The sequence below is a fragment of the Apteryx rowi genome, unplaced genomic scaffold, assembly GCF_003343035.1.
Source record: "Apteryx rowi isolate R43461 unplaced genomic scaffold, aptRow1 scaffold_86, whole genome shotgun sequence".
Classification (NCBI taxonomy): Eukaryota; Metazoa; Chordata; class Aves; order Apterygiformes; family Apterygidae; genus Apteryx; species Apteryx rowi.
The window spans coordinates 447,773-458,474 of NW_020451160.1; the positions used below are offsets into that span (position 1 = coordinate 447,773).

At 55.3% G+C, this 10,702-nt stretch overlaps 1 protein-coding gene across 1 annotated transcript; it reads left to right on the forward strand.

The window, feature by feature from the left end:
• The first annotated feature begins 870 nt into the window (after positions 1–870).
• FOXJ1 (forkhead box J1) lies at positions 871–5,814 on the forward strand. Its single transcript, XM_026090543.1, has 2 exons — positions 871–1,404; positions 4,999–5,814. The coding sequence occupies exons 1-2, from the start codon at positions 871–873 to the stop codon at positions 5,812–5,814; spliced, it is 1,350 nt and encodes a 449-aa protein (XP_025946328.1).
• The last annotated feature ends 4,888 nt before the right edge of the window (positions 5,815–10,702 follow it).

The window sequence follows — 10,702 nt, forward strand, 5'->3', positions numbered from 1 at the left end:
GAACATTCCTGCTCGCTCCTGAACTTTGGCAGCGGGGGGGGACGTCGCCGGGACGGGGTGAGGGCCCGGAGCGGGGGCCGGGCGGCGGGAGGCTTGGCGGGCTGGCGCGGGGAACTGATTCATTTAACTGAGTTTGATTTAATTTATTTATTTATTTGCTTGTTTGTCGTCGTCGTGCCCCGCCRCAGCGGGAGCTCTGGGACGGGCGTCGCAGCAAGTCGGTGGGGCGTCGCGGCGGAGCGGGGGGCCGCGGCGGGTGGCTTCGCCCTGGGCCCCGGCGCTTTCCCCTGGCCGTTAAATATTGCCTTACCCGAGGGGGCATCACAGGGGAGGTCGGGCCCTCCCAGCCGCAAAAACGCGCATCGAGCGAGGGTGCTTGGGGCGGGTCGCCCTCCCCCCCGGTGCTTTCGGAGATGCCAGTGCCCCGGCGGGAGGAAGAAACAAAATCAAGCAAAACCCACAGAAGTTAGTAGGGGGGGTAACGCGGAGATGTTTCCTCAACACATCGGTTTTGGCCGGTCACCGGCAGCACGCAGGTCCTTTGGGAGCGGTGTCCCTGCTTTGCCAGGCTGCACAGCACGATTTTGGCTTTCAYGGCCGAGGGGGGCAGCATGGGCGCCCTGGGCACGGGCTGGAGGGAGTTTCCACCAGAGCTGATGTGAGCTGAAGCGTCGCGGGAAGGAGGAGGAGGCRTCGCAGCGCGCCGCAGAGGGGCCCCAGGGATGGGTTTAGCCGAGCGGCTTGGGGAGCGTTGGGCCGCAGAGCTGCCCGGGCACCGGGGAGCTGGCTGCCTGCCGGGAATCTTGAGTGGCTCCATGTCGTTATTGCAGGATCTGCCCCGTGGCCTCCCTGCCCCTGCGCGCCTCGTGGATGCTGGACCTGCCCGCTCTGGTCTCCCCGGACATGGCTGACRGCTGGCTGAACCTCCGGTCGGAAGAAGAGAGAGGGCAGGAGAGCAGCATGGGGGACTCGAGCAACCTGGACGACAGCCTCACCAGCCTCCAATGGCTCCAGGAGTTCTCCATCATCAACGCCAAYGTGGGCAAGTCGTCCTCGTCCCCCAGCGGCGCCGACCCTCATGACTACCACAAGATCCCCGGCTCGGCGGCACCGTGCTCCCCGCTGGCCGCTGACCCCGCGTGCATGGGCATGCCCCACACCCCTGGCAAGCCCATCTCCTCCTCAACATCCAGGACTGCGCACCTCGGCGTGGGCATGCACGCTCAGCCCATGGAAGACATAGACTACAAGACCAACCCGCATGTGAAGCCACCTTACTCCTACGCCACGCTCATCTGCATGGCGATGGAAGCCAGCAAGAAGACTAAAATCACCCTCTCCGCCATCTACAAATGGATTACCGACAACTTCTGCTATTTCCGGCAYGCTGACCCCACCTGGCAGGTAGGTGGCCAGGAAACCTTCTCCTCTTTCCTCCTTCCCTTCTCCTTGGAGTCGGACCTGCTGGTGGGGCTGGGGGAGGACTTTCTGCAGCCTCTACCRTGCAACGTGAGGCTGAGTGCCAAACTCTGGAGCTGCCGGTACTGCCCCGGCGGGGAACAAGGAAGAGGCCTCACTCTGCGGGGTGGCCGGCGCACCCTGTCCCTGTTTGGGCAATGGAGACGTGGTTTCTAGTTTCAAATGGGTTTGCAGAGATGAGAATCTCTCCATGGTCCAGGCACCTTGAGCAGAAGACCTTCCCGTGGCAGCAGTAGCAGGTCTTCCTCCCCCACCGAGGCATTTAGCCTGGTGCCAGTGTTGAGGAGCAGGCAGAAACTGCCGGCAGCGGGGATGCTCCCAGTGTAAACAGGAATTTGCCCTTGCCAAGTTAGTTATTATCTAGCATGTCCCCAGGGCCGGCGAGAGGCCCAGATTTTCTTCTTTTCCACCTGGGCTGGTGTCAGAAAGGGAAGAATTCGGCACGGAGAGGAGGGAAGGAGGAGAAAGGCAGGCGGAAGAGAAATCCCTGGGGAAAGGGTGCCCAGAGGGAGCCATCAGGGGGAAAGAGCCCCGGCCGGAGCTTTGCCGTTCACAAATGACAAAGGCGCGAGGGCTGTGGAGGAAAGGAGCCAGGAGCCAGCCATTACGGGAAGAGCCAGGGCCATTTTAGGAGAGGGAAGGCAGCCGCTCGGCTGCGCGTGCCTGCAGCTCCTCGCGGCAACGGGACCAGCCCCCGCGGGAAGGCGTCTCTGTGCCCCCGCTCCACCTTTCGCAGAGCCTCCACGGGGCAGCGCCTTACAACAGAGCCCTCCGAGCCCCTCGGTGGCTTAGCAAACTCCTAATATCACTGAGTCAGGTTTTCGGTGGGTGCCGAGAAACTAAGCGTAGGAGACGGGACGCAGGGGACCCGCAGGGAGGTGTCACTTGTTGGGAAGATCCCTCACCAGGGTTGCTGAGAGCAGGAATGCCGCTGCTTTCCAAACAGAGCAGGAGGAGAGGTTGCCCCTCTTTTCCGACAGGGCTGCCTGTCCCTCAGGGAGGACAGATGAAAGAGTCCGTCGCAGTGACGAGCTGGTCAGACCTCAGCAGGAAGCCTGAGGCAGACCGATCTACCTCCCCATCCCCAGGGAGCAGGGACGGCAGCCCCGGGTTCATTGCCTTGGGGGAAAGCATGAAGCRCAGGGGCTTTACTGAGCTGTGTTGGCTTGGGGCCCCTCCTCTGTCCTGCAAAGGGACCACCAGTAAGTGCGGCATTCTGGGACGTGTGAGGACAGGAGGGACCTGGGTGGCACGTCCCTCCACCTGGTTATTCCCAGCCCGCCATCCACAATGCACAGCTTAGAGGCTGATCTGGCGGTTTTGGGCGAAAGAGCTGCATGTTCCCTGCCCGTGCGTTGACCACCTTCTCCCAGGGGAGATGGGTGTCCACCAGCCCTTGAAGACCATCAAGGGGAAGGGAACCATCTTGATCCCTCTCCAGGGCCACTTGGGGTCCAGCAGCCTTCCTCTGAGAGGGGGCAAGCTGGGCCTGGAGGTCTCAGTGCTGCCTGTCCCCTCCAAACCTCCCTGTGGCCCAGCTCATTGTGGACCGGGGAGCTCCTCACTGGTGTTGCCCAGACGTTAGGGGCTGAGCTGCAGCCAAGAGGCGAATGGGGAATATCCGCCCTACGCTCACCGCCAGGAGCAACCCCAGGGACTGTGCATGCAGGTAGCAATGTCTCACGCAAACAGGAGTCCTTGGACGTTTCCACCTCTGAAAGTCAGTGTGAACCCAGCCTTCTTACGTGCTGGTGGATCTACAAGAGTGTTTCAGAGGGGAGGAGTTGCGTGCCCGCGTTTTGACTTTCTCCTGCAAACTCACGGCTGGATAATCACCACGTTTTTAATTAAAATGTGTTTATTAAAAAAGAAAGAAGGGTTTTCAATCCCTCTCTGCAGACATGCAGGGGGTTCGCTGGATYGTTGCAGGGAGGAATGATAAATATGTTAACTGGCCGGGTAATAACAAACGGCAGCCCAGCCAGGCTGAATGAAAGTTGGGATGGGGAGGGGAGAAAGGGAGCAGAGAATTCAGCCTGCAATTCTCTGACCCTTGTAAAATTTCATTAAACTGTAAATTTGGAATTGCTGCAGTCTGGAACGTTTGCAAGGCTTCTTTTCTTTTCTTTTCTTTTCTTTTCTTTTCTTTTCTTTTCTTTTCTTTTCGCCCATCGAGGCTATGTTCTCATCCCCTATCCCAATTCCCGTATGTGAAGACAGACTCGAAAGGTCATGCCACCCATACTCCGGGGGGAGATGGATATATTCCTGTGGGAGCTGAGTGCTTTGGAGAGGAGCCAACACACCCAAGGAGCTTCAGCCAAGAGGAGGGTTTTGTTGTGTGTGTGTGTGTGTGTGTGTGTGTGTGTGTGTGTGTGTGTTTTTCAACAGCTCTAAGCATTCAAGCCTTGTTTTTGCTATTCGGCACTACGGATTATGGATGAATAAGCATAAAGATATCCAGGCAACATTTAAAAAAAAAAAACCCTCTACCATATCCAATCTCTTAATACAGTCTTGGCTTTGTGGAGTCCAACGCTGTGTTATTTACCCAATAACTGAGTTTCCTTTCTGATTATTCACATCACCCTGGGCACATTCAGGGTTTCAGAACAGCACGACGGGAGCAGAAACTCTCTTTTTTTTTCCTCCCAGCTAGTTTGGGTTGTGGCGGATGAAGATGCAGTGATTTCATTGCAAGCTTCCCCAGGCCAGGAGGCACTTCTGGGAACAAATATGGCAGGCAACCACAGTGAGCCCAACCTCTGGGTGTGCAAGTCTCCAGCACCCCGATCCAGGTCTGCCTCGGGGGACCCCAGCCCAGCTGGCCCAGGGCTGTTCGGTATCTGCAGGAGAGCCCACGTGCCYGTCTAGTCTGGCCCATCTAGTTTCTAGCGTCAGCTTGACAGCAGGGGTAGCAGGGAGGCACAGAGGGCTATTTTTTGGCAATGTATTTTCCCCTCAACATTAGTAATAAGCACAGATGAACTGGGGGGGTCCAAGGAGGGCTCTGATGGTGCTGTACCCCCATGGTACTGCTGTGTGTTGCCATTCGTAATGGGGCTGTGGCCACACTAATATAAAGTCCCTACTCTTCCTCCATATCCACTAGYGAGGGCATGATCTCCTTCAACTTAGCTCCATGCTTAGAGCAGGTTAGGCTGGTTTTTCCCAGTGCACTGTGCGATCCAAAGCCCCATGGCCCCAGTTTAAAGCCAAGGAAAGTTTCTCAGAAATTTCCTGTTGGTTGGCAAGTCCTAGCTCGAACCCCTTGGCTGCTGCCATTTCTGGATGGATTAGATGGGAGGCAAGAAAACTGCACTGATGACTTGGGACAGGGGAGTTTCTGCTGGGCWCATAGCCTGGAATGTCTTCTGACTTGACAATTTCTGCTGTCTCTTTGCCAAAGGTCCTTGCTGAAGATGTGCTTTTCCACCAGCCTCTCCAATCTGCCCATCCAGGTAGGTCCCATGGTAGAGAGCAGCCGTTCAACCTTGCTGTTTTCTCTTTTGGGTTTAGAACTCCATCCGGCACAACCTGTCCTTGAACAAGTGCTTCATCAAGGTGCCCCGAGAGAAGGATGAGCCAGGGAAGGGCGGCTTCTGGAAGATTGACCCCCAATATGCTGACCGGCTCATGAACGGCGCCTTCAAAAAACGGAGGATGCCTCCAGTGCAGATCCACCCGGCCTTCACCAATAGAGCCCAGCAAGAAGCAAGGTCCGTCACTAGCCCGGCAGCTTCCTCTTGGACCAGCAATAATGTCCTGAATGTCAACATGGAGTCGCAGCAGCTGCTGAAAGAGTTCGAAGAAGTTACTGGTGACCAGAACTGGAATCCAGCAGATGGAAAAGCAGGCCACAAGCGCAAGCAACCATTGCCCAAACGGACGGCCAAGTCRGCTCGGCTTTCCAGCTCTCCCTTGCTCACCCAGGAAGAACAAACGGAGCTGGGATCACTGAAAGGTGACTTTGACTGGGAAGCCATCTTTGACACCACCTTGAATGGTGATTTCTCCTCTTTTGAGGATCTGGAGCTCACACCTCCAATCAGCCCGATAACTCGAGACGTGGACTTGACAGTACACGGCCGACACATCGACTGTCCGCAGGAGTGGTGCCCTGTTGGGCATGACCAGGTCCTGAGCGAATCCAACCAGAACAGCCTGGACTTTGATGAAACCTTCATGGCCACTTCTTTCCTTCAGCATCCCTGGGATGAGGGGAGGAACGATTACCTCTCAAACTCCGTCAGCGTGGACCAGTTGTTTGAACTCAACGACACTTGTTTGCCAGCGGATGTGAATGACTGGAGCAGTGTGGGATCCTTTTTATAAGAGGCCGTTCGTGATTTGAAGGACCGTATCAGGCCCACACAGACTTTACCTATTAGCAGGATGCTCCCCCGTGCTGCTGGAACTTACAAGGGACAAGATTTTCTAGAGACAGAGACATATACAGTGACTTTTATCAGCTTCATAGTATGAATATTCACAGAAACACCAGGGGGGAAAAAAAACCAATAACACAGGAGTCACTTGGTACATCTTTAAAGGACACATCAGAAGTCTCTGGTCATTGAGTTTCCTCAAGAGAAGATATATAACAGTACTTATTTTTTTTACTTTTAAAGAAAGAAATGTGAATTATCCTTTTTTCATGGAAATGGACAAGGCATATGTTCCTTTTGGGTTAAAGGCGAGCACCTGCTAAACTAGATCCAAGAAATGAGATTCCTGGTGGCTTAGGACTCTGTAGACTATGTGCAATTTCCTCAACCCTTCTTCTCTCCATTTGTCTCTCTCTCTCTTTCTCTCTCTCTCTTTCTTTCTTTTTTCTTCTGTCCAGGGAAGTTCCTAGGTATAACATGTGATAATTAGCTAGCAGGCAAATAAAGGTCCCTTCTGGATTCTCTGAGTTCAGCCTCCCTCCTGAATTGTGCCTAGAGAAGAAGAAAAGATCTGTAAATTCAGATGCAAATCAGCAAGTCTGCTTCTTTAGATGTTTTTATATAATCTATTATATATTATATATTCAAAGAAACCTATATTTTTAGCATTAGATTTTCTTTTCAGTGGGAGCAGRGGAAATGTAGTTTGGGGGTTGTTTTATATTTTTAATGTATAAAGACTTGTGTTCATTGTTCTGCAAATTAAGAATTAAGTGTCCAGCTTGTCTGCTCTGACAAAATATGCAAGGGAGGATTCCTGCAGCGGCAGCAACAGGTTTCACTATGGATCCAGAAAACGAACGCAGCAGGAGAGGAGCAAAGGGGACTGGGACTTTCCCAGAAGTGGCTTTCTTATTTCTGTACCTGACATCCTTGCCACGGTTGCCGTAGGTCTAGCCTTGCACCACCGTAAACCTTCTCTGTCTTTCAACAGCTGACAAAACCTCTCTCCCTTTTCTGGTCTGAAACTGTTGCCCTCCCCTTCTTTTGCTCATCCGTCAGGCTCCGAGCAGCCGACRGGACGATGCAGGACCCCAGTAAAGGATGAACTTTTGGGGGAGCCGTGGGCAAGGAGCAAGGAAAACGGCCGCTGTGCATTGTGTGCAGACCCTCACGGCACCACCAACAGCAGCTGTCACCGATGGGGTCGCTCTTTGTCCAGAAAATGTAATGCTCTCGGATGGGACCAAGGAGGAATAAGGTCTGGATCCAGGCTCTGTCCATGAGTCTCAGGCCAAAGACTGTGTGCATGCAACAGACTCTGGGAACAACAACGGAGATGAAATCCTACCGCTGACCTAACAGACCAGCCCGTTTTGCTCCGCTATGCCCTAGTCCCATAGGAACGGCCAGCACTCAGCACCTCCAGCCAGCTTGCAAGGGTCACCCTGCTCCTTCCACGGCGCCGCGGGAGGGAAGTGCCACTGTCACCCTCGCAGGTGGGCACAGCCGGGCAGGCATCGGCAGAGCGATTTCCATGGAGCCAAACAGCCTGCCCAGGACCCAGCCGCCTTCCCAGAGCAGACAAGAAGTATCTCCAAAGCAGCCAGAAGACGTTGCGGTGTCGCTGAGCACCTGGAAAGCTGGGAGAGCAAGGGCCCAGTTGCCTTCAGCGTTTCTGCAGCCTTCAAACCGTCTGGCCGGGAGCAGATCACCAGCTGGGATAGCTGCTGGGGCTGCGGTGATTTACGTGGACTGGAGATCTGGCCCTTTGACTCTGCTTGTAAAGACAGCGTGGCAGGGCATCTGCAAAGTAGGGCTAGGCAGCGTAGAAACGTTACGGTAGCCGAGCAAAATTGTGCTAAAACTTGACTTGAAGCTCTAGAGAACTGGATTCTTTGCCTCTCCTTTGCTACAGGTTATTAGAGTTAAGGTAGCTGCTAGTTAGCACAAGGTAAAAGCTGTAGCTTCAGTGGTGTGTCTTAGACTTGCTGAAAAATGGAAGATGATAAAGATTTTCTTTTTTGGTTACAAAAGAATTTAGGACCTTTGATGTGAGCAACATAACTTAGCTGGAGTTTAGCTGTAGTGTAAAATAAAATAAAATAGCCTGAAAGAAACCCCTTGTAGTAACTTGCATTCGAGGTTGCAAATACAGCGCTTTGCAAGGGGGGGGGTTCAGGCAAAGAGGGCGAGAGCCGCCCCGGCGCGCAGGTCCCATTGCCGGCAGCGGGAGCGCGAGTCCTGGATCTGCCCGGCAAAGCGAGGGACGGGCTGGTGGCACCAAGCCCCGATCCCCGCGCAGGTCACTCCGACATCGACCTGCTGGTGCTACATTTAAGGGCAGGCGAATGGGGCGATTTCGCCCAGCCCATTGCTTCCCTGGCCCCGCCGGCTCAGCGCGAACAAGCACCTGCAGCTCGCGCAGCCCCCAAAGCTGGGGCCGGGGCGGCTGGAAGCCCACCGCGATGCCACCGCGCGGTGAGCGTCCCCCGTCGCGGGCTGCGTTTCCGAGCAGGGAGGTACCGCTGCCGCCCGGGCACCGCTGCGCCTCGCTGCGGCTTTGGGGGTCCACGTAGGTGTATATATTTGTACTGGTGATGCTTCTTTTTTTACTTGTTCCTTTTGTCCAGTTTTCCTGGTTTTCRGGGCCTCCTCCATACTGATGCTGAAGAACTGCGAAGATACGTGTGCAATTTAACCTTTTTCATGGAAAGCTATTCACAAATTAAAAAAAAAAAAAAGACGTTTGCCTCCTCATTTCCCTCCAGCACAGACTGGCTCCGTCTGAACCTCTCTCATGTAGATAGACAATATCTCTCCATCATAGACCTGTTTGAACATCCAAATCCCCGGACAGCAGGAGGGCACGTGGGTGCTAACCCCCACTCTGCGATGGGCATGGTAATTCCCCCAAGGGGAAACTGAGGCACAAACCACCAAACAGCTTGGTGCTGCTTAGACAACGTCCATAGGGCAGAAGGGTGGCYGTGCCTGACCTCCCGAGTCCCGGGAGATGCTCCTAACTCTGGAGCATCCTTGGCTTCCCCTGCAGGGAGCTGCTCCGGGGGAAAGCAGGGGTGACCATTCCCCCAGGCTGGTGGCCACAAGTGGCCCTCRTGCTGGACCCGGGTGGCAATTATCTCCTCAATCCCTTGCCTGGAGTGGCCATACGTAGAGCAGAAGGTGACCCAGCAGGGTTTGCAGTCCAAACTTGCTGTTATCCTCAGCACACACGGTGGGAAAGCGCGACGTGGGGAGCCCGAGTGGCCTCGTACGTAGGGAAGGAGAGCTGGAAACTCACCCCAGCTCGGTGAGCGTGGCCRCCAGGCACAGGATGAGAGGTCCCATGGGTCCCCGTGCCCCTCTTTCCTTCCAGCGTCTCATTTACGGAGACATCAGGCTCCAGGGTGAAGTGCTCGATCCCAAAGAGCCGGGGCTGCCCTCTTTCCAGCTGTGTCCTGAGAAACGCAAGTGGTTTTGGACGGTCTGGTCATCACTCACCGGCTTTACCGGGGGGAGCGAAGGGCCAGGCCAGCTCCCCTGCCCGGCCGCCCTCTGCAAGGCAGGAGATGCAGAGCTGCCATTTTCCACCCAGCCGAGCTGAGGGCACCCTGACGTGGAGGCCAGCAGAAAAAGCCGCTTCCCAGGGCCCCCGCAGCCCCCCCGGGCAYGCGGTGGTGAGAGGAGCTGCGCGAAAGCCGCAGGAATAGCCGAACCCTCGGGAGGCCAATTACGCCGAGAAGCGTTCGGGCTCTGCGAAGGCAGGGAATAAAAAGCAGCRTAAATCCTGCAGCAAGGCAAGACTGCGGGTGGGCGGCGGGATCTCTCCCGATCTCGGGACAGGAGGTCCAGGAACCCCGTCGGTGACAGCRGGGATGGAGGCTGCACCGGGACGGCACATGGGTGTTGGGCTCGGAGCAACGCTGGCCGCCGGCGCCAGACCCAGCGGCACCTCCCCGTGCCCCACGGCTGGATGCTGCTCCCAGCAATCGTGGGATAAGGTGGCTGCAAGGGACTTCTGGAAGCAGCCGGTTCAACACCTCCCTCAAAGGTCCCCAACCTGCCACCCCATCACCAAGCACTGCGGCAGCTGGGCCAGGCCAGCACCACCCAGCGGCTCCCAGCTGGTCCCAATCCGGCTTCTTTCAGCCCAAAAGAAGAGCTGCAGGTGCTGGGATGGTCTTGGCTGGTGCTTGTCTTGGTGGGCTTCGTGCTGGGAGGATGGGACATGGCCACCTGCACCAGGTAGGGTTGTCCCCGTGTCCAGCGCGCTTCTGGAGGCAGGTTCTTGCAGCTTAGGGACACCAGACCCAGGAGCTGAAAAAGCAATCGGAAAAACCCAGCTCTGGCTGTTCCTCTTCTCGGTTGCCCGTTTGCAGCGTGGGGGGATCTCGTCTCTCCTTTCACGCGTTGATGGTGTTCGCGGCGAGGAGCAGGCCGCCCCCCCTCGCCTTTTGTTTCGCTCATTTTTGTTTCGCCAGACGCAACTGCTTAGCTGCTGTTGAAAACCCGCTTGAAAAGGAAGAGCCCTGAGCACCCCCCCCCACCCCCCCCGGCACAGGAGTGGAAAAAAAAAAGATGCCGCTGGGAGAAAATAAATAAATATATAAAATTCCAGCCTGCTGGAGCCGGTCAGGGTTTTTAAAACGAAAAAAAAGGGGGGGGAGGGGGAGGAATATAAAGGAGGCACCAGGCGAGGCCTGAAACGACCTTGTTTTGTTCAGCTTTTGGAAGCAACAAAACAAACTTGGAAGTGATTTTTTTTTTTCCCAATGAGTTTTTTTTTTCTTTTCTTTTCTTTTCTTTTTTTTTCCCTCCTTCCTTAGCCGCAG